The sequence below is a fragment of the Dipodomys ordii genome, unplaced genomic scaffold, assembly GCF_000151885.1.
Source record: "Dipodomys ordii isolate 6190 unplaced genomic scaffold, Dord_2.0 Scaffold14, whole genome shotgun sequence".
Lineage (NCBI taxonomy): Eukaryota > Metazoa > Chordata > Mammalia > Rodentia > Heteromyidae > Dipodomys > Dipodomys ordii.
The window spans coordinates 8,095,446-8,118,386 of record NW_012267230.1 but is presented as its reverse complement, the minus strand read 5'-3'; the positions used below and the strand labels follow the sequence as shown (position 1 = coordinate 8,118,386).

The following is a 22,941-nucleotide window of genomic DNA, read 5'->3' as shown; positions in this document are numbered from 1 at the left end:
CACTTGAGCCACAGCGCCACTTCCGGCTTTTTTCTTTTTTCTTATGTGGTACTGAGGAATCGAACCCAGGGCCTCATGCATGCAAGGCAAGCACTCTCCATGAGCCACCTTCCCAGCCCCTGTTTTAGTTATTTTTGAGACAGAGGGTCATGTTTCTGCTTGGACTGGCTTTGAATGGCAGTCATTCCTTTTCTGCCTTCTAAGTAGCTGGTGTGGTGGCATCTACACCAGTGTTCAGGTTTTGGACCAGGTGTGTATAATGCGTCTTTCCAGCTGCTAGGCCTTGGGCTAGTCACTCTGCCCTCTGAGCCACTGTCTCTTTCGCTGGAGAATAGTGACCCATTGTCAGAAAGGACAGTCTTGTCATTCTAAGTACAGCCAATTTTAGCTTTCCACCTGAGCGTAAAGATACGTGGTCTCTTCGTGTGTATGAACATCCTGTAGAGCATAGATAGACATGTGCTGCCTTGCAACTTGGAGAATTTGCTCTGTTCTCTTGTGTGGTAACTAGAACATTCCTTTTCCCCGGCATAGGATGTCCTGGGCTGCAATGTGTCTCCAGTACCTGGGTTCCAGCCCCAAGATGAGAGCCTGGTGTATCTCTGCTATGCAGTCTCGAAAGAAGATGGCTCCTTCTCCTTCTATTCCCTGCCCAGTGGGGGTTACGCCGTGGTGAGAAGCAGTTCTGCTCTGTTTCTGTTTGGGATGCTTACAACCTGGTACAAACCCAAGCCAGATGGGTGGTGTTAGCTTTCCTTCACGGTGACAGGATTTCAGTTCAGGCTTCTACACATGGCCAATTGACCTTTGGGCCTGTGGCAAGGCAAATTATCATGGCGGGAGCAGGTGTTGGAGGACACCTGTTCACCTGGTAATGGCCAGGAAGCACAGAAGGCCAGGAGCAAGGCCTGGATCCCAACATTTGCTTCCAACACACCCCCAGTCACCTCACTTCCTCCCCCAACCTTTCCCCCAAGGCTCAACCCAGGACTGGTGATCAGGCATTTAGACCTAGGTCTTTGGGAGACATTTCAGATCCAGTCTCAAAGAATCAAGGGGTTTGTTTGCTATCTCATGGACACTATTTAGCAGGCGAGGATGAACCTCTCTACTCTGCAATTCTGAAATCTGACATGCTCCAAAATGCAGAATGCTTTAAGCACCAGCCTGATGCCACAGGGGAAAATTCCATGTTGTGAATTTCATGCCTTGATCATAAAAATGTAGCATAAAGTTACCTTTGGCCAATGTCATAAGTAAGTTGTGTGTGTAACATAAATGAATTCATGTTTAGACCTCAGTTCCCTTCCCAGAGATCTCCTTTTAAGATAGACACACAGATTCGAGCACTTGAAACATCCCGCAGTGCAGAGCACTCCTGATCCCAAGAGTTCTGAACATGGCATGCCCGGGCCGCGCTTTCCCTGGACACGGGCCGCTCAGGGAGCGCTGCAGGAAGCTCAGGGCTTTCTGAGCTCAGATCAGCCACAGCCGCCAGCTGCAGCTAATGTTTTTCCCAGCCCCTTGAGCCCCTTGTCATCTATGACTGCTTGGTCACTGGTTAACACTGTCCATCGTGGTAACCAGCGCGCCATCCCTTCCAGGTTCCCTTCTACAGAGGTGAGAGGATCACCTTTGATGTGGCCCCTTCCAGGCTTGACTTCACAGTGGAGCACGACAGCCTGAGGATCGAGGTGAGACGTCCTCTGCTCTGTCCCATCCTGGACTCAGGCCAAGTTGCCAGTGGCTCAGCGGCTCACGCCGGTAATCCTAGCAACTCAGGAGGCTGAGATCTGGGGATTGTGGTTCAAAGCCAGCCTGGGCAAGAAAGTGAAGAATACAGTCTACAGATCCATCAGGTTGGAGTCATCTGTTAGGTTAGGGTCTGTACACATCTAGCTTCTAACACAAACCTTTGATTGTGCCTATCTGAATGAATAAGGGGGCAAATGCCTTAGGAGTATAGCTCTGTGATAGAGCAATTGCCCAGTATGTGTGAGGCCCTGGGTCCCATCTCTAGCAACACACACACACACACACACACACACACACCGGGAAGATGCAAATTGATGCACATGTTTTTTACACACACACCGGGAAGATGCAAATTGATGCACATGTTTTTTACACACACACACACCACACACACACACCGGGAAGATGCAAATTGATGCACATGTTTTTGAAAGGATCAGGGCCTCCTGGACGAACCAGAAGCCGTTTTAGAGCTCTCCTTCATTCAGCAGTCATTTGTTCAGTGCTTGGTATGGTCCAGGTGGCTGGGGCAAGAAAGGTCCCTGTCCTCACCAGCATACATTCTAGAGGCAGGGAGACAGACTCTATGGACAGACAGGACAGTTGGGGTCCTGGCGAGTCACAGAGAACTAGGTTGGTGGTGAACTGGAGGCAGCAGAGCAGGGTCAGCTGTGCTGCACCTGCAGACAGTGCTGAGTGAGGTGAGTTCCCACGGGGCAGACGACAGACAAAGGACCACATGCTAGGCGCTGCCCTGGGGTTGGCAGGGGTGAACTGGCTCTAGAGCCTGGCAGGGCTGAGATTCTGGCTTGGGAGAAAGTCAGGTGAGGGCCTTTGACCTGGCGGGGCGGGTGGCGGCGGTGGTGGTGGTAGTAATCATGAGGTGGGCTGACACTGGAGGGATGGGGCGGGGTCCAAGGTGATGCTGGAGTTGGGAGGCAGTGGCCTGGCCGTTGGAGGTGAGTCTGCAGGTTCTGTCAGCTTTGTCCTTGTGTTGGGAATGTGATAACGAAGACGGATGCTGGCCACAGGGCTGGGAGAAAGCAGTGAGGGGGGTGGGGGTGGGGGGCACGATGTGCTGGGCAAGAGGCGGCCTTGGTGGCCCAGATCCCTGACCCCTTTCTCCCATCTTCATTGTCTAGCCTGTGTTCCATGTCATGGGATTCTCTGTCACTGGGAGGGTCCTGAATGGACCAGAAGGAGAAGGCGTCCCAGAGGCCGTGGTTACTCTGAACAACCAGATCAAAGGTGGGCAGACATGCTGGCTCCTGGCCTGCTCAAGCACTGCTCTTGGCCCGTGGAGAGGAGCAGAAGGGAATGAAATCTGAATGGCGGGCTTGGGTCTCACGGATTCCTATGTAGGTGGGGTGCACACAGTGGGTTTTCAAATGTGTTCTGTTCCAGTCAGAACAAAGGCCGATGGCTCTTTCCGCCTGGAGAACATAACGACGGGGACGTACACCATCCATGCCCAGAAGGAGCATCTGCACTTCGAGACCATCACCATCAAAATTGCCCCCAACACCCCGCAGCTGGCCGACATCATCGCCACAGGGTAGGTGATGACCTAACGCTTTGGGGTCCATATCCAGTGTCAGCACCTGTTAGGACATTCAGTCGGCTTTCTTTGCCCCCAACCCCCCCAACCTAGGTTACCATTTGAGCCACGCCCCAGCCATTTTTGCTTTACTTTTGATAGGGTCTCATGTTTTTGCCTGGTCCCAGCCTTTAGACTGTGAGCCTTCTACCTGTAGCCTCCTCAGTACCTGAATGGTGGGCATGAGCCTGGACCATTCCAAACCATAGTTGGAGGCCTTGAAGCTGCAGGCTAGCTCTGCAGGGTGGAGGCTAGTCGGGGAAGGCCTGTCCACAGCTGGCAGGGGGCATCAGGGACACATTGGGAAGATACCTAGGGGTCCTGTGGGTCTCCAGCCGGGGACCGGTAGGTGATGGGACCACATGGGTCTGAAGGACCACTAGATGGCGCCCTGCAATAGATGCTGGATATCTGAACATCCTGATTGGGCTACAGGTGGTTGTGGGAACTTCAGGTAGGTTAGAGCAGGGAGAACTGGAAGAATACCAGTGAGAAAGTGTAGTGCTCTGGAGGGGGTGGTCTAGGGCAGGAGAAAGGACGTTTACTACTAGAAAAAATCATCCAGTGGTGTGGTCACGAAGGAACCATGGAAACTATGGGCAGGTTGGGGGGCGGGGCGGGAGGGGTGTCAGGATCTGGGGTGAACCAGAGATGAGGAGGCAAATCACCCTCAAAAAATACAGGCTGCCTTTAAGCCATCCCTCCATGGCTCCCAACCTTTCTTCCCTGTTGGTGATGAGTTCGTGTGCTAGGCCAGTGTGCCACCACTGAGCACAGATCATTTTTCTTTCTTTAGTTCAAAGGAAAAAAATATAAACATATCTCCCATCGCCACCACGCACCCGTTTGCTCTGATAAGCAGTATCTCCCCAACACAGCTGCAGGTCGCTGTCTGGGCCCCATTTACCCCTGGCTTCCTTCCAATCCAGGCTCCACCCAGCAGCCGGCAGAAGCCAGAAAGAGTCCTGTTGCACCCCATTGACAACACCTAAGGGTCTCCCAAGGGATCAGGAGAGAAAGCTGTCCTCTTCCCCCCGTCCCCCAAGCCAGTCACAGGGCTGGCTCTCTGCTAGCCTTGTCACCTGCCTCCAGTCACTTCCTCTGGCTCAGTTCCTTTTCTCCCCTGCTCAGGAAGCTGGTTACTTTCTGACCTTGATTTTCCCTAGGTCTTGGCAATCCAGAGGCCTTCTAGGCCCCTGACCTACCCTGCTGCTCTGCTCAGAGCTCTGGGCTCTTCCAGCCCACGGCTCAGGCTCACTGATGATCAAATCTGCGGAGTCCTTGCTTGCCTCCATGTGGGGTAGGTGGCATGCGCCACGTCAGCTAAATAGAGAATGGTGACTGTCCCTTCCAGCACTGTCCCTCCTGGCACCATTATGTTGGTTGCTGCCAGTGAGCAGATGTGCCTTCCCATGGTTTTTTTTGTGTTTTGTCTTTTGCTGGTCTTAGGGTTTGAACTCAGGACCTAGGTGCTGTCTATGAGCTTCTTTTGCTCAAGGCTAGTGCTCTACCACTTGAAGCACAGCACCACTTCTAGCTTTTTCTGAATAGTTTATTGGAGAGAAGAGTCTCATGGACTTGCCTTCCTGGGCTGGCTTTGAACTGTGATTCTCTGATCTCAGCCTCCTGAGTAGCTGGATTACAGGCGTGAGCCACTGGTGCCTGGCTCCTATGTTTCTTATACATCATTCACTTGTAGGTTCTAATCTGAGTTGTTCTTTCTTTTGATTTTGAGACAGTGTCTCCCTATATAGCCCAGACAGGCCTGGAATCCTCCATCCTTCTGCCTCAGTTTCCAGTGTGAACATTAAAAATGTATGCACCACCATCACACCTGGCTCTTTGGGTTTTTCTTTCCTTTTTTTTTTTTTTTCTGCTATTCTGAGGACCAACTCCAGGCCTTGCTAGGCAAACACTCTTCCACTGAATTAAATCCCCAGCCCTCCATCTTAATGCAACTTTACAAATTATAAGTTGTTTTTTTGTGATTCTCAGCTATACTAAGAAGTTCAGTTTAAGCTTTGCAAGTTTGTTTTCTCGTCTTGAGGCGTGAAGGTAGAGCCTTGTGCTTGCTAGGCAGGTGCTCTATACATGAGCCATCCCCAGATCTCCAGTCCTTTGTGCTTTTCTTTTTAGGTCTGAGACTGGAACTTGCACTCATTGGCTAGCTCCCTACCAACTGAACTTTGCCTCCAACTCCTCTTTATGCTTACATTTTTTGTTGTAGTTAATATTTGGATAGATCTTATGTTTTTCCCTGGTTGGGCCTGGACTGAGATCCTCCTGTTTATGCTTCCCAAGTAGCTGGGGTGACAGGCACACACCACCCCCTTCAGCTATTGGTTGACATAGAGTCTCACCAACTCTTTTCCCTTGGTGGCTTCAAACCTCAATCCTCTTTCTGCTTTCTAAGTAGCTGAGATGACAGGCACGAGCCACTGTACCTGGCTTAGCTTTGTGCTCTTCACTCAGTTTTCCTTTGTGTGCAAGTCTCTCCGCTTGCTTTTGTCCCTGGATTGCATCTGAACACAGGGAGGCCTCTGATGGCCTGGCCTTAGCTTGTATGCTGGCCAGTGGCAGTATTTCTTGGGAGGCTTTATAGCTCTTTAGCGTTGAGGGTTAGCTCACGTTAGTCCCTGTCTCATTGCCAATAATTCAGTCTCACACTTTCATATCGGAGGATTTTCTGAAAATCACTTCTGCAGTGAGAGGTTGTCAGACATTACCTGAAGCTGCCACAGGCTCCTGCAGAGGGAGGCTGCTCTACTTCCTGTGAGCAGCTCAGAAAAGCAGAGCCTCATGGGTGCACTCTGTCTCTGCCTTCAGTCCACACAGTCTGAGGCCTGCCGGCCAGAAGAGGGGTGTGCATAGGAGCTGCTCAGAGCCACTCTCCCTTGCAGCCATAACTGAGTTCTCCTGCGGGCTCCTTGCAGGTTCAGTGTCTGCGGCCACATAACAATTGCGCGCTTCCCCGATGCCGTCAAGCAGATGAGTAAATACAAGGTGGTGCTGTCGCCCCAGGACAAGGACAAGGCGCTGGTCACTGCGGAGGCGGATGCTCACGGCTCATTTTGCTTTAAAGCAAAACCAGGGGCTTACAAAGTCCAGGTGAAGTATTGTCAAAAAATAGTTGGCAGGAGAGTTTATGAGCTCAAAAGGAGGCTCAAGAAAGAGCATTTTGGTTTCTGGCTCTTTCTTATTTATTTAATTTATTTAATGCCTGTTCAGGGCCTGAGTGCTGTCCCTATAGCTTTTGTGCTCAAGGCTAGCGCTCTACCACTTGAGCCATAGCTCCACTTCTGGCTTATCTGGTAGTCAATTGGAGATAAGAGTCTCATGGGCTTTACTTTCCCAGGCTGGCTTTGAACTATGATCCTCCGATCTCAGCCTCCTGAGCTGCTAGGATTATAGGCATGAGCCACTGCATCGGACACAGCTTTAAGCCTTCCTATCCTTGCCTGTCGTGTTGGTAGAGCCTGCAGATGTCCAGCTGAGAAATGATGTGGGAGGTCTCTCCTCATGATATGGTCACTGCCCCTCCCTGGGAAAAGGGAAACACATCCCTAGCGTGTGTTCTATGTGACAGGAAGTCAGGGGAAGGGGCTAGCATGATAAGATTCCAGCCAGAGCCCAGTGGTAGCTGTCAGGGCCGCATCCCTCTGGTGAGAGTTGATTTTGAATAGAAACACGTTTCCTTCAACCAGATGACTTCCGGGTTTGTCGTGATTATAAAACTAGGCCGAGAGATGAGCGCTTGTCCTTCCAGATCCACTCAGCTCTGTGCCTCCGGGGAAGTTGTGGTGCCCTGTGCACTAGGGGCCAAGGAGCCCTGCAGCCGCTGACGTGGCTCCCTGGGTTCCCGCAGGTGGTGGTGCCCGAGGCTGAGACCAGAGCCGGGCTGATGCTGAAGCCCCAGATGTTTCCTCTCACGGTGACCGACAGGCCCGTGATGGACGTGGCCTTCGTGCAGTTTCTGGCGTCTGTTTCTGGGAAAGTCTCTTGTTTGGGTAAGATGTCAACTGAAGGCCAGAACAGGCGACAGGGTGGCAGGGGAGGAGAAGGAGGTGCAGAAGTGGGAATCGTAGGTGTTATTAATGGCAGTGGCTGCTTTTAAACCCAGGGGTTTGGACTCCATCTTGCATGGTGTTCTTCCCTCCCTCCCTCTCTCCCTTCTTCCCTTCCTTTTTTTTTTTTTTGTCGGTCATGGGGCTTGAACTCTGGGTCTGGGTGCTGTGTCTCTCAGCTCTTCAGCTCAAGGCAAGCGCTCTACCACTTGAGCTACAGCGCCACGTCTGGTTTTCTAGTGGTTTATTGGAGATAGGAATCTCACCGTCTTTCCTGCCTGGGCTTTGAACCGAGACCCTCAGATCTCAGCCTCCTGAGTAGCTAGGATTACAGGCGTGAGCCACCTGCACCCGGCTCCTCCCTTCTTACCTCTCTTCCTTCCTCCTTCCCTCCCTTCCTTCCTTCCTTTTTTCCTTCCTTCTTTCCTCCCTTCCCTTCTTCCCTCCCTTCTTACCTTCCTTCCTTCCTTCTTCCCTCCCTCCCTTCCTTCCTTCCTTCCTTCTTTCCTCCCTTCCCTTCTTCCCTCCCTTCTTCCCTTTCTTTCTTTCCTCCCTCTCTCTCTCCCTCCCTCCCTTCCCTTGCCTTTCTTTCCTTTCTTTTGTAGTCCCGGGGCTGAATTCTGGGCCTGGGCACTGTCCCTGAGCCATTTTGGATCAAGGCTAGAGCTCTACCACTTTGAGCCACATCATCTGCCCTCCCCTCCCCTCTCCCCTCCTTCCCCTCCGCCCTCCCTCCCTCCCCTCTGCTCTTCACTCCTGTTGTTGCATAGATGTCTCCCCAACCCATCTTGTCTCAGTAAGTGTCCTGTAATGTGGCTCTCGCTCCCCCCTTTTCTCCTGACCCTGACAGGCCGCTGGGTGAGTGTGGGGTCCCCCACCACTGGCGCCTCCACTGCTTGCCGCTGGCCTTGGCGTTCAGAGACACTGGCTTTGCTGGAGCGCGGCTCCAGGAGGCCGTGGGCTGTGCGTGTGAGTGAGTGGTGCAGGTTGAAGGTCCACAGTTCACGCATGGCAGCACACCCAGCCCTCTTGGCTTTCCTCTGCAGACACCTGTGGCGACCTGCTGGTGACGCTGCAGTCCTTGAGCCGCCAGGGCGAGAAGCGGAGCCTGCAGCTCTCGGGCAAGGTCAATTCCATGACTTTCACGTTTGACAACGTCCTGCCAGGGAAATACAAAGGTGAGCAGCGCAGGGGCCGCCTCCTGTGTTTGTGAACTGCCCCAGCCTCCTGTCTGCTGCGGGGAAGGTGCCCCAGTCAGGCCGTTTTCTTTCTAAATGCCAGAGCGGAGGGTATGATGCAGATCCACTCAGGCATGATTGGGGCTGGTTGATCAGGCCTCCCCAGCCCGCTTGTCCCTCTGAAAAATGGCCACAGCACAGCCTTTGGCTGGCATAAATAGCTTCTAAAGTGGATTTGCGATTCTGGGCACAACCCTGAAGACTGACTGCCTGTTTGTGTAGAAAGTGGCCACACCATTAGTTCTTGTGTCAAGCTACCATGGCAGAGGCCATAGCTGAGCCCTACAAAGCTGAAAAGAAGCCAGGGATGGTGTCCGGCATCTGTAGTCCCAGCTTCTCAGCGCTGAGGCAGGATCACTGGAGTTCAGCAGTTGTAGGCCAGCCTGGGCAATTGCAGTGAGACCTTGCTCTGCTCCGGCCTCCAAACAAAAACAAGACTGTCTCCAGGTCCCCTGCATTTCTTACAGCCCAACTTTTCAGCCCAGTAGGATTTCTTTCTTGGTGTTTGTGGCTGTCGGTCTGTTTTGCTTTAGCCATAATCTGTTCTGAGCATCAGTACCTGTGTGTATTTGTACATGTATGTATGTACACATGTACACACACCATTTTAGCTGTCTTTGAACTCTCAATCCTCCTGCCTCAGCCTCCCAAGCGCCGGGATTCCAAGTATACGCTACCATACGTGGCTCAGGCACAAATACACACACACTCTGCCCCTGGGGGCTGCGTGCAGTATGGCAGCTCAAGGCCCATCATCTCTGGTTGCTTTGCAGCCAGCATAATGCACGAGGACTGGTGCTGGAAGAACAAGAGCCTGGAGGTGGAGGTTCTGGAGGACGACGTGTTGGCTGTGGAGTTTCGGCAGACGGGCTACATGCTGAGATGCTCCCTGTCTCACGCCATCACACTGGTACGTGCTGCCTGGAGCAGGGAGCTGGGCTGCTGGACGTTGGGACGTCGTGGCTGTGGTGGAATTAAGCTTCTTTGGTGGCCTACCTGTTTGGCCTACCTTCTTCATCCTGCCCGGAGGCCATGGGTATAGAGCCACGCGTGCTGGCGTCCAGCACTTTGAGCACGTTCACTTCCTTTTTCCTCCGATCGTAACCTCCGCCTCTCACGTTCTCAGTGAATCTCTTAGTGTTCAGCGTTTCCTTGGCAAACGCTACTGTTTCTTAAGAAGTGTGGAGGGCTGAGCTGTTCTCTTATTGGCTGGCTTGGCCTGATGGCAGCCCTCACACGGATCCTGGGGGAGGGAGCAGCTGTATCCCCTGCCCAGGAGTTGCCTACCCTCCACGCCCTGCTGCTGGTGGGCCCCGGCCACAGGCGCCTTCTCCAGTTCCAGCCCATGCTCTTTCCCTCCACTGTGCCTGGGCACCTGCTCGTCTCTCTGCTGGAGGGTGCATCTTCTCTGCAAAGGCAGGCAGCTCTTTCTCCTGGTACAGACTGTAATCCCCAAGTTCCCCAGGCAGGACAGCTTAGGGACTGCCAAGGGCCATCCCTCCCGTGCTCCATTCTATGTTTTTCTGAGCTCTAATGCTTCCTAGCTGAAGTCACTAAGTCATTTATTGACATGTTGATTTTCTTATTTCTCAAATTGAAAGGTAAGCCCCCCTCCATCCAGGCTCCTCTTCCAAGGGCCATCCCCAGGCCCTTCCCCTTGACATCTTGACTCCCCTGCCCCGGCTCCCAAGACCTTCCCTGAGACCCTGCCTCCCCACATCCCGCCTCCCCAGGCCTTCTCTTGAGACCCTGCCTGGTACTTGTCTAATAGCAGCGCTCAGTAAACAGGAGTGGATTGGCTGGAAAGAGCACGTATTTGTGGGACATTTTTGAAGGTTTTAATTTTCCTGTGGCACCCAACAGCTCAGATGATTAATGGACAAAACAGATGAGTGGTTAGGAACAGAAATATGATTAATCATCGTGGTATCCGCATCTTGCCTGTAAGTCACTGTGCCGGCTCTGGTCCCTCAGGAGTTTTATCAGGATGGAAATGGACCTGAGAACGTGGGGATTTACAACCTCTCCAAAGGAGTGAACCGCTTCTGCCTGTCCAAGCCCGGTAGGTCCAGAGGGTTGGTGGGCCGTGAGTTGGGGAATGAGGTGGGGAAGGTCCCCAGGTTGGTTTTCCTGCCTTGGTTCTCTAAGCAGCAGGTGATTTCGTCAGCTTTGGTTGGTTTGGTGTTCTCTTGCTTTTCCTTCTCTTCCCGTGCAGGCAGGGTATTCTGTTGGCTTGAGGTTGAGCTGGGTAGAGACAAAGGACCTTAGTGGTCTTACAGAAATCAAATCATCTCCCACTTGGCCAAAAACCTCCCGTGGCTTCTCTCTCTTTTTACTTGATTGAGAGAGACTTTGCACACCATATGAAAGTTCACTCATTTGGGGACTGGGGCATCTCTCAGTGGCAGAAGGCCAGCTTGGCATGCTGGAGACCTGGGTTCAACCCCAGTTGCCAGGGCAACACCAAGCAAAATAATCACTCAAGTAAGCAATACAATGCAGTGATTTTCAGTACATCTCCCAAGTCCTGCTGTGCTGAGCAGACCTAGCCTTAGGACATTTTCAAGGCCCCCTAAATATAGTCCTTTGGGCCTGATGATAGTTGAGTCCATTTCTCAGCAGTAGCTGACTGTCTCCTCTGTGTCTTCCACTCAGGGCTCCTGCTGGGTCTGGCTCCTCCCATGTAATACAGTGTCGCATGGTGGCATGTACCAGTGGGTTGTGTCCTTTTTTTTCTCGCTGTATCATATTCCATTATGTGGCTCTGGGACAGTTGCACTTATTTTTTATTTTTATTTTTGCCAATCCTAAGGCTTGAACTCAGGGCCTGGGCACCGTCCCTGAGCTTCTTTTTGCTCAAGGCTAGCACTCTTATTCCTTGAGCCACAGTGCCACTTCTGGTTTTTTCTGAGTAGTTTAGTAGAGATAAGAATCTCGTGGACTTGCCTGCCAGGGCTGACTTCGACCTCTCTCCTCAGATTTCAACCTCCTGAGTAGCTTTAGTTGTAATCACAGGTGTAGACCACTGGGGCCCCGATGACCTCCCGTGGTGGGAAAGTAGTTAAGCAGCCGGGCTGCAGGAGCTGTTCCCCAGCCAGCACCCGCCCGGCCTCCGCCTGCGCTGCACCTGGTTGTCCCTCTTCATCCCTAGTTCTTGGTGGATGTCCCTTCCCATGGAGGGTACTTCTCCAAGTTATTGGGGTCTTCCTCCTTCCCCAAGCAAGTCTTTCATTTTTAATTTTATAATTTTATAAATTTTATTTGTCTATTGATTGATTTTTTTTTTTTTTTGTCCTGGGCCTAGGGCTTGAACCCACGGCCTGAGCACTGTCTCTAAGCTTTTTTGCTTAAGGCTAGCACTGTGCCATTTGAGCCATTCCTCTGTTTCTGGCGGTTTTGATGGTTGATTGGAGACAGGAGTCTCACAGACTTTCCTAAGGCTGGCTCCTCAGATTTCAGCCTCATGAGTAGGATTACAGGTGTGAGCCACCAGTGCCCGGCTTGTTTCAGTTTTTCAAGAGACGAGCTAACTCTGCATTTCTCGTGTTGCAATTGTAATCAGCGTCATTCTCTGAAAATGACTCCCAGTTTCCTGCCTGCAGGTGTGTACAAAGTGACCCCTCGTTCCTGCCACCGTTTTGAGCAGGCCTTCTACACCTACGACACGTAAGCCCGGGATGCGGGGCACTCTGCCGGGGGAGGAGGGCAGCACGTGCTCTCTTCTTTATGTTTTTGTGATTTTTGAGGGAGCAGCAAGGCCAGGCATAACTTGGTTTCTAGAAAAGGGTGTTCAGATGCCTATATAACTCACCTAGGGGATGGAGACAGTTTTCTTTCCCCAAATTCTGGCCATCAGGGTGAAGCCATGTGTCCGGGGGTCACGTGTAGTCTTTGTCACATCTTCCCTCCTTGTTGATGGCCAGTCCCCCAACTCACATCTGCCATGTTTGGACTTTTACAGACGTGTGGCTGGGAACGGGGAAGGTAGAATTGGTTTACTGTTTTGAAAGACTTTTTGATTATGAGTTACTTAGTCCCAGACTAAGAGTCGCGTTGTGTCGTCTGCTTCTTGGCTGGGCCCTGTCTGCCCCTTTTTGGCTGGGCCCTGTCTGCCCCTGTGCGAAAGGCCAGGCGACACTGCCAGTGGCTTCCTCCCTTCTCCCGTTCCTAGGTCTTCACCCAGCATCTTGACGTTGACAGCCATTCGCCACCATGTCCTAGGGACGATCACCACGGACAAGATGATGGATGTCACCGTGACTATCAAGTGAGAAAGTGTCATGTGGTGACCGAGGGGAGGGGGCAGGGCTGAGGGGAGGGGGCCCACAGGGTATAGGGTGGGGACAAGGCTCTGAGGGTATAATAACGCTCATTTCCAGATGTTTACCAAGTGACCTCCCTCTCATACAATAGAGCTGTAAATGCACCGCAGCCTGTGTGTCTTCTCTTAATGATTTAGGAGTTGGTGGTGGCGAGGGTCCTGGTGGCCTTGTTCTGTCCCAAGCTCCTGTTTGAACTCCTTGTACTTCTTTGCTAAGGAGGAAAAAAAAAATCAACTGGATTTTCTTCATAAAATACTTCATCAAGTATTTTAGCAGCTTCAAAAAAGAACTTGCCCCTTTTTCTTTGGCCCTTTGGCCCTTTTTCTTTGGCTTGGGAATAGAGGAGGGTCCCAAGAGAGAAGCGTGTTTGAAAGGCTGGCCAGCCCTCACGAAGGCCACACTCACGGACTGTCCACCTCTCAGATTTTTCTAGCGCCTCAGTTTTCTCAGAAGTGACTGTCACATAGAAAGAACTCTGAGGGGTTCAAGTTGTAGAGCCCCTGCCTGGCAAACCTTGTAACCATCCCTCCCCCCCCCCCCCCCCCCAGGCGATTACTCGACCACGACCACGACCTCCGACCCCCCTGCCCGCACCAGCTTTGTAAGCTCATTTTAGCTCCTTGTGTGACAGGGTGTGACCACTTATGGGACAGAGAAACATTCAATTCCCCAATCCCACACACACAGAAAGAGAAGGGAGAAGAACTCAGAGTAACTTCTTGCTGGCTCTTTCTCCTGTTGCTTTATTCTTTTTCTCTTGTACCCCCTCAAATAACAGGCACACACCACTGCGCCCAACTTTCTATTGGTTGGGATAGAATCTTGGGAACGTTTTTGTCTGAGCTGGCCTCGAATCTTGCTCTTCCTGATCTCTAGGTAGCTAGAATTACGGGTGTGAGCCACCACGTTTGCCTTTTATTTTTTCCCCTAGACTTTTGCTTTTTTTTTTTTTTTGTAGGCCGTGGGGCTTGAACTCTGGGCCTGGACGCTGTCTCTCAGCTCTTTAGCTCAAGGCTAGTGCTCTGTCATTTGAGCCATAGTGCCACTTCTGGCTTTTTTTTTTTTTTTCCTGTTTATGTGGTGCTGAGGAATGGAACCCAGGGCCTCATGCATGCAAGGCAAGCGCTCTACCACTGAGCCACCTTCCCAGCCCTAGACTTTTGCTATTTAGTCAAGCTGTCCTCCTGCTTCAGTCTTCGGGGTGCTGGGTTTGTGGGGGTGCCCCTCATGCCTGGATTTTTTTTCTCTTCTTAGCACTTTGGTCCGATCTGTCTGTTGCTTTCCTGAGTCTTCACAGCAGCCTCTGGTCTGGCCTCGTAGCTGTTATCTTGGCGCCATGTCCTCCATGTGAAAGCCAGAGCGATCTGTTTTGTTGGCGATCATCTCCTTCTCTACTTAAAGCTCCAGTGGTTCCTGCCCCCTTTGCCCCCCAGATTTCTATCTATAGTTTGACCCCTGTAGCCCTATGAGTCTCTCTGGCCTCTTCTTGAAGCTCTCTGCCCCAGGCTGCTTTGTTCTCCATGCTGTCCCTGAAGGCTGCTGTCTGCTGCTCTCTCCTCTCCCTGTCCTGATTCCTCAGGTCTGGCTCCCCATTCCCTGCAGGTCTTCGCTCAGTGTCACCTTGCCAGAAAGGCCTTGACCTACTGTTGTAGAAAGCAGCCTTTTGTGTCCCCCCCCCCCCCTTTCCACGCTGCACTGTTTTTCTCCTTCATGATTGACGTCTGACTTTCTTTTCTGTTGGGTCAGGGGACATAATCTGCTTCCTTCATTGCTGGATCTCTAGCTCTCCAGCCCAGGGGCAAAGGCCAGGCTGGAGGCCCTGAGACCTCCCAGTCCCATGTGAGAACCAACACGTTTCCATTCCAGCCCAGCTCCTGCCTATAGCACTGACAAATGCAGTTCTTATTAAACTCTTAGTGTTTATAAAACATGGAGGAGGAAAAACACAAGATAAGCCAGGCACTGGTGGCTCACGCCTGTCATCCTAGCTACTCAGGAGGCTGAGATCTGAGGATCACGGTTCAAAGCCAGGCTAGATAGGAAAGTCTCTGGGATTTTTTTTTATCTCCAATCAGCGAAAAGCCAAAAGTAGAGTTGTAGTTCAAGTAGTAGTGTGCCACCCTTGAGTGGAAAAAGTTAAGAGGCAGCACCCAGACTCTGAGTTCAAGCCCCATTAAAAATAAAAAACAGCCCCCTGGTATCATTGTAAGGTATTTGGGGCTTGTCCCCGAGTGTCCCCTTGGGGAAATGTCAGGGACATTTGTGCTGACCACAGGGACAGGCACATCTCCCTCCCTCCCCCCTCCCAGGTCTTCCATCGACAGCGAGCCGGCCTTGGTCTTGGGCCCTCTGAAGTCTGCGCAGGAGCTGCGCCGAGAACAGCAGCTGGCAGAGATCGAGACCCGTAGGCAGGAGAGGGAGAAGAATGGCAAAGAGGAAGGCGAGGAGGGAAGGGCCAAGCCCCCCGGCCAGGAGATGGTGGATGAGTTACAAGGTCCCTTCTCTTACGACTTCTCTTATTGGGCCCGGTAAGCACCCGTGTTCCTCCACAGCGTCTTGGTCCTGCAGGGACACAACTGGCCCTGCTGATGTCCTGTAACTCCTCTAGGTCCGGAGAGAAAATCACAGTTACGCCCTCATCTAAAGAGCTGCTCTTCTACCCTCCCTCCATGGAAGCCACCGTCAGTGGAGGTACCTGCCCACTGCATTTAGAAACAGTTTAGTGTGATAATAAAGTACGGTCTTGTCTGTAAGCCATCTGAATAGCTTCTCCCCTTCTCTGTGGCCTGTGAGGTGGGGGGAGGGGAGGGGAGGGGAGGGGGGAAGAGGAGGAGAATCCAGCATCGTTAGGTCTGCCTACTAAAGCCCTCAGCAGCGGAGCAAAGCCTGGGAGGGCTGGGGAGACATCGAGGGTACTGACCTCATGTACAGCTTGCATCTTCTCATTTTTCGTGTTTCAGTTCTGGGCTCTTTCATGGGAAACTTCCAGCAGCAAACTCCTCTCTTTTCCCCTCAGCCCTGTGCTTACGTGGATGTCATTCCTTTCTAGAAAGCTGCCCCGGGAAGCTGATTGAGATCCACGGGAAGGCAGGCTTGTTCCTGGAGGGCCAGATCCACCCGGAGCTGGAAGGAGTAGAGATCGTCATCAGTGAGAAGGGGGCCAGTTCACCCCTGATCACAGTCTTCACTGATGACAAAGGGGCCTACAGGTAAGCGCGTTGCGTGAGCCTGACTGCTAGGGGGCGTCCCGGAGAGGCCACACTTGCTCTGCTATCAGAAACAGCCATTCCCAGCGTTCTGCCTTCTTTCTCCTAGTGTTGGGCCGCTGCACAGTGACCTGGAGTACACCGTGACCTCCCAGAAGGAGGGCTATGTCTTAACTGCGGTGGATGGAACTGTCGGGGACTTCAAGGCTTTTGCCTTGGCAGGCGTGAGCTTCGAGGTACCTCTGTGTTTCCAAAGGGGCGGCACTGCCTCTTTGACCTGCCTCTGGAGAATCTCTCTGAATTGGGACTGCAAGTCTCCCAGAATTCCTAGGGGTTGGCTATGGAGGGAAAGAGGTAGACGCAGGTGTATATTACTGGCAATGGGGTTGGGTCCCTTTTGCACAACCAGATTGGGCAGCTGGCCCGCCTACCGCAGTAACCCTTGACTCTCCCTTCCCCAGATAAAGGCTGAAGATGACCAGCCCCTCCCTGGGGTTCTCCTGTCCCTCAGTGGTGGCGTGTTCCGCTCCAACCTCCTGACGCAGGACAATGGCATCCTGACTTTCTCAAACCTGGTAAGGTGTCCTGCGGTTCACATCTCCCCAGGGAGGGAGCTGGGGCCGTGGCTCAGGGGGCTTCACCACTTGACAACCTGAGAACACGAAGGCTGCATGGAGCGGCTCGGTGTCTTTGGGCACCACGTGTAATGAGAGTCTGGCTCTCCCTACAAAGTGGCCACTGCTGATTCACATTCTCTTCCACGCACGCTTGCTGTCTGGTCACCCACTTGTCACCGGGGCAGTGCCGTTAACCACTCTGGCCACAGCAGCCCCTCCCTGAGGCTTTGTTTTACTGCAGACCCATGGTGTTTGGTGGTGGGAGATGGGGCAGAGGGGCTTGTGGGAATTTGGCACAGACAGGCTGTGGGGCATCGTGAGGGTCACCAGCGTGGCAGATCCGCCATCCAGCCTCCAATCAGCCCTCTGCTACTTGCTGAGCCATATCAGGATGGTTTCTTGGCCTCCCTGATTCTGTTTGGCCTTTCATGAAATTCACATGTGGCTCTCGCCTCATGGAGTGGTTGGAGAGCTGCATCGTTGTACCACAGTGCCACTGTGAGAGCCGTGTCTGCGGCCCAGCACCACACAGACGGGGCTCCCCTTCCTCTGTCTGCCCCGGAAGCTCTGCGGCTCTGCAGTAGGGATCTGGCCATTGTGCCCTCAAGTCATCCCAAATGTGCAGCCGGGCTCTGACTGCACTTGTCTCTGCGCAGAGCCCGGGCCAGTACTACTTCAAACCCATGATGAAGGAGTTCCGCTTTGAGCCCTCCTCGCAGATGATCGAGGTGCAGGAGGGACAGAGCCTGCGGATCACCATCACTGGGTACCGAACGGCCTACAGGTGGGTCTCCTCCTCTCCCTCCCCTTCCCGTCCCCTTCTCTCCCCTCCCCTTCCTTCCCCGCCCCTCCCTTCCCCTTTCCTTCACTTCCCTGCATTCCCAGGCCCTGAGTTCAAGCCGTATGACTAACAAACAAACAAAAACTAGATGGACTTTTTTAAAAGAAGGAAATGTCTCTATTTGAGTAGTCTTCAAAATGTTGAAAGAAAATGTATAGTGTAAAGATTTTCTCCTGACTTCATCTACCACCTTTTGAGGGGTATCTAATGTGTCCACTTTTTCTAGATATGTTGAGACAGATTATACAAGTATGCAGCTGTCCACTAGCTGGATAATGGTGGATGAATAGATTAGATCTATGTGTATATGTATGTGTCCACACGTTTATAAACGTGTGTCCACATGTTTATAATGCACGTACAAAAGCTTGAGACAAGGATTCATCAGATCGGTTGTGGTTATTTTCATGTAACGGAGTGCTTCATTATTTAGAAGATTAGGTAGAATCAGGTGAATCTTAATTCTCCAGAATGTCTGGAGAAGTTGATGATAGCTTCTCCTGCTGGCGGAAGGCTCGATTTGGGAATGGCCCAGGGACCAACAACAAGCCCATCCCCGCCTGAGCCATTTGTGAGTGGGTCACACTGCCTGCTCCTGGTCAGCGCAGGAACACCACCTTCTGTGTCTTCTCTTCTCATGTTAGCTGCTATGGCACTGTGTCATCTTTAAACGGAGAGCCAGAGCAGGGCGTGGCTGTGGAAGCCGTGGGACAGAAGGACTGCAGCATCTACGGGGAAGACACCATGACCGATGAGGAGGGCAAGTTCAGGTTACGTGGCCTCCTGGTGAGCTTTGGGCAGGTTCAGTGACACTGCGTTCACAGGTGTCCCAGGGTGACCCTAAGACTGTCAGGAGTGGGCTGGGGGTGGGGAGTGGCAGCAGGAATTAAGAATGGGCTCTGAGCCTCTCGGTCAGCCAACATAGCAGATCAGGGTTGTGTAGCGAAATGAAGTTTGAAAACCGTGGGGTTGAGTCGTTACTGCCTTTGCCAGCTTGCAAATGCCAGCGGTCATGGGGTTACAGGAGCATTGAGCCCCTGAGGGGAGTGGGGGTGTGGAGAGGACCTGAGAGAGCGTGGCCCAGGTAAAGTGGGGCCGGCGAGGCAGCTCCCTCATCTATCCACACAGAGTTGGCCGTGCTGGATGGTGAGAATTGCTTGAGAGTAGAAGGAAATTGTTTGCAATGGATCCTGATGTTTTAGATGTGAACAAGTAGTTTAAAGGAAAGAGAGGGCCAGGCACCGTGGCTTACCTGTAATCCTAATTACTCAGAAGGCTAAGATCTCAGGGTCGTGGTTTGATGCCAGCCTAGGCAGGACAGTCCATGAGACTCTTACCTCCAATTAACCACTAGAGGACTGGGAAGGTGGCTCAGTGGTAGAGCGCTTGCCTTGCATGCCTGAGGCCCTGGGTTCCATTCCTCAGCACCACATAAGCAAAAAGAAAAAAGCCGGAAGTGGCGCTGTGGCTCAAGTGGTAGAGCGCTAGCCTTGAGCTGAAGAGCTGAGGGACAGCGTCCAGGCCCAGAGTTTATATCCCATGACTGGATACAAAAAACCCAAAAACCAAAACAATTAACCATTAGATAAACTGGAAGTGGAGCTGCAGCTCACAGGGCACTAGCCTTGAGCAAAAAAGCTCAGGGACAATGCCAGGCTCTGAGTTCAAGCCCCATGACTGACAAAAAATAGAGAGAGGGAGACAGAGAGAGAAAGAGAGGGAGAGAGAAACTACAACTTCTTTGTGTGAGCCAGGTAGGCGAACTTTGAGGATTTGCGATTCTTGCTGGTTTTCTAAGTACATCCTGCAGACATCCTGAACAGACTGTCTATTCTGCTGTCTGTGAAATGAGAGTGTGAAGCCAGCTCCCTCAGCCTGGCTGGGAAGATTAAATGAGCACATCTGACATGTTCCAACATGGAGTGTTGTCTGGCCCTAAATCAGTACATGGTTAGTTAACAAAACAGAAACAGCCACTCTCCTCATGGTCCTCTCTCTTTCTGTCTGTCTCACTCTCTTTCTCTCTCTGCTGAGGATCAAACCGAGGACCTTGTGCATGCTGGGCAAGTGCTCGGCCACTTAGCTAAATCGCCAGTCCTTTTGGGGGATAGGGTCTTGCCATGTAGCTCAAGATGACCTGGAAATCCCAGTGTTCTGCATCAGCCTCCCTACTGCTGGGATTATAGATAGGCACCACCCTGCCCAGCTGAGCTGGCTGCTTTTTCTCATTCTAATGTCAGAGGAAGAAAAGAGGCATGGGGACCCTGCAGTTCTCTTACCTGAGCCTCCCTGTCCTGGGGGTGATCTGTGTATCAGAGTTTGAACTTGCTAGAGAGATGCTCTACCATTTGAGCCATTTCCCCTAGGCCTTTATTTTGATTTTAGGGTCTGTTTTGTTTTTAATAAAAGTCTCATGCTTATACTTGGCTGTCCTGCACCATGACCTTCCCTTTCTGTTTTTGCTTCTGTGGAACTCAGATGACAGGCAGGAATCACACGCCTGGCTTTTTATAGGTTGAGGTGGAGTCTACAGGCCTTCATTTGGGATCCTCTAGATCTCAGACTCCTGAGCAGCAATGATTACAGGTGTTGCCACCATGTCCCGATACTCTGCCCAATTTGCTCTCTCCACTCACCTGGTTTCAGGCATTAGAATTGTACGTCAGCTTCTTTGTTCTTTTCATTGTCCTGCTGGCTGCCCTGTTCTTTTAAACTGCAGGCTGGAACAGTTTAAATTAAAGTCACCATAGTTTCCTTCACTGTGGCAAGCGTTCCTTTTTAATTGGCATCCCCACAGCCACCACCTCCACCACAGGTGGCTAATCAGTAGTGTTCTCTCGCATTTGTGAGAGCTGCACAGCACATATCCATTCTGTGCCAGGCCACGTCCAGACCACAGTCTGTGAGGCATGCCTATCTCCCTTGGACCTGCCTGGTCAGGAGCTTGGGATGAGAGTGCCGTCCTTGCCCCGACCTGGAGGCACTGGCCTTACTGAGTTGAGATGAGCACCTGGGCTCATTTGTTCCCTTGGCATCTTGGGAGGTGAGAGGCACAGGTGGGAAGTGGGGATGGAGCGCACCTGTCCTGGGGAGCAGGTGCAATGGAACAGGCGTGGTGGGCTTGGTTGGAGAGGTGACCGCGGGTGTCCTTGCAGCCGGGGTGTGTGTACCACGTGCAGCTCAAGGCGGAAGGCAACGACCACATCGAGCGGGCGCTGCCCCACCACCGCGTTGTCGAGGTAAGGCCCGCAGCGCCTCGGTGCTCCCTGCCCTTCCATACAGACTTAGCTTTCTCCAAGCACCCTCCCCGTGCGTGGCCCGTCTCCCAGGGGGTCCCAGCGACCCTTAGCGAGTCCAGCAAAGCAAGCTGTGGGCTGAGCATTTTCATTCACATCAGGAGAGACAAGGAAGTGAGTGTGGGCATGGTGGGGAGCCAGGCCAACGATGGTCAGATTCAGGTGACCCCATCGAGTAGGTCGTCATCTCCAATTCAAGGTGAGGATGCAGCTCAGTCAAGCCCTAGAGCAGACAACCTCCCCCTCTCCAGAAGTGGCCAGGCCTCATTTGAATTGATGCGCTTCCTCACTGAGGACCTCAGTGGCCAGACCACAGGGGCTTCCTTGAGCCTAAGTGTTTGGAAGGGAGATGATGGCCATTTAGGGCTTTTTGACCTGGGAAATTGATATAGGGCATTGTCATTATTATTTTTGCTATGACCAGGGTTTGAACTCATGCCTCAGTCTTACTTGACTTGCTGGCCTGGATGGTGCTCTACCACCTGATCCATGCTTCCGACCTTGCCTTTTGTCAGTTATTTTGAAGATGGGAGTCTAGTGAACTCTTCTGCCCAGGCTGGCCTTGAACCACAATCCTCCAGATCTCAGTCTCCCGAGTAGTTAGGATTATAAGTATGAGCCATTGGCACCTGGTGACACATGCCTTCTTAAATGGCTGTGTCTCTTACAATATCCTCTTTCTCTGGTGGGTGAGTTAGGCCAGGGTCGAGAGCAGAGATGAGGGCTGTGGCGGGTAAGTATGAAAGCAAGAGAGCCCTCTGGAGGTCTCACAAACACCATGGCTGCCAAGTTCGTCTTCCTCTTGATTTCTAAGAGAAGCTACAAGATCTGGCTTTGGCAATGACATTTCTTGAACATGTGGGTAGATAATTAAAACTTAGAAAATAAATACTGCCATCCAGAATGATGTTTCTGTGGCCAGGAGTATCTTATCTCCGCTGCCCCTGGGTGGCCTTGGACACTTTTCAGAGGCAGCCCTGGCTCCATCCTGAGCCGGAGGCCGCGTGTGGCCCTCGCTCTGTCCTGAGCTGGAGGTCAGGTCCAGCCTCCATGGCAGGCTCAGTATAGCCTTCCTTGTGTCTAGGTCGGGAACAATGACATCGATGACGTCAACATCATCGTCTTCCGGCAGATCAACCAGTTTGACTTGAGTGGAAATGTGATCACCCCCTCTGAGTATCTGCCTACGCTATGGGTAAGCCCAGCATGATGGGTTGTGGTCTGTTTGTTCCCACCTGGCGCTGGCTTTCCAAGAGAGCTGTCGTTGGTGTGGAGATTAAGACCCAGCCAAGAGGGTGAGCAGTGCCAGGGGGAACTTTAGAACTTTGGCCTAGTTTTACAAGGATTTAAAAGATTGAACTCAGTCCTCAAAGCCTTGTGCTTTAGGCTGGTATTGTAACAGTTGAAACATGCCCCTAGCCCTTTTTTTTTTTGTCGGTTGTGGGGCTTGAACTCTGGGCTTGGGCACTGTCCCTCAGCTTTTTAGCTCAAGGCGAGTGCTCTACTGCTTGAGCCACAGCGCCACTTCCGGTTTTATAGTAGTTTATTGGAGATAAGAGTCTCACAGACTTTCCTGCCGAGGCTGGCTTGGAACCTTGATCCTCAGATCTCAGCCTCCTGAGTAGCTAGGATTACAGGTGTGAGCCACTGGTGCCCTGCCCTAGCCCTTGTTGCTTTTAGTTAATTTTTGAGGAGGGTCTCATGCTCATACCCAGGTTGCCTGGGCCACAGCCTCTCATCCATTACCACCATGTCTACCTTTTACTGGTTGAGATGGGTTCTTGTAAGCTTTTCTGCGCCTAGATTAGGCTCAAACCCATCTCTATCTTCTGAGTAGCTAGGATTAAAGATGTGAGCTACTGTGTCCAGCTGGTTTCACATAATTTTTAAATGGAGCTAGCAAAGTCAAATGTAGATGTAGAGGGCAACAGAGAACATACCTGGTCATAGCCATGACCACAGGCTCTAGCGTGTGGCTCCTGATGTGTGTTACAGAGAAAAGTGC

The 22,941-nt window shown here is 52.1% G+C and overlaps 1 protein-coding gene across 1 annotated transcript in view; it reads left to right on the top strand.

Moving 5' to 3' along the window:
* Positions 1-22,941, top strand: part of LOC105981851 (nodal modulator 1) — a 35,526-nt gene that overhangs the window by 8,261 nt on the left and 4,324 nt on the right. Inside the window, exons 8-27 of the mRNA XM_013011199.1 lie at positions 535-672; positions 1,605-1,694; positions 2,898-3,003; positions 3,160-3,310; positions 6,286-6,460; positions 7,218-7,359; positions 8,463-8,594; positions 9,428-9,564; positions 10,629-10,716; positions 12,257-12,320; positions 12,826-12,921; positions 15,286-15,504; positions 15,585-15,667; positions 16,026-16,185; positions 16,292-16,418; positions 16,644-16,757; positions 17,456-17,583; positions 18,285-18,426; positions 20,796-20,879; positions 22,021-22,131. Coding sequence (XP_012866653.1) covers positions 535-672; positions 1,605-1,694; positions 2,898-3,003; positions 3,160-3,310; positions 6,286-6,460; positions 7,218-7,359; positions 8,463-8,594; positions 9,428-9,564; positions 10,629-10,716; positions 12,257-12,320; positions 12,826-12,921; positions 15,286-15,504; positions 15,585-15,667; positions 16,026-16,185; positions 16,292-16,418; positions 16,644-16,757; positions 17,456-17,583; positions 18,285-18,426; positions 20,796-20,879; positions 22,021-22,131 — 2,487 coding nt within the window. The remainder of the gene's footprint in view (positions 1-534; positions 673-1,604; positions 1,695-2,897; positions 3,004-3,159; positions 3,311-6,285; positions 6,461-7,217; positions 7,360-8,462; positions 8,595-9,427; positions 9,565-10,628; positions 10,717-12,256; positions 12,321-12,825; positions 12,922-15,285; positions 15,505-15,584; positions 15,668-16,025; positions 16,186-16,291; positions 16,419-16,643; positions 16,758-17,455; positions 17,584-18,284; positions 18,427-20,795; positions 20,880-22,020; positions 22,132-22,941) is intronic.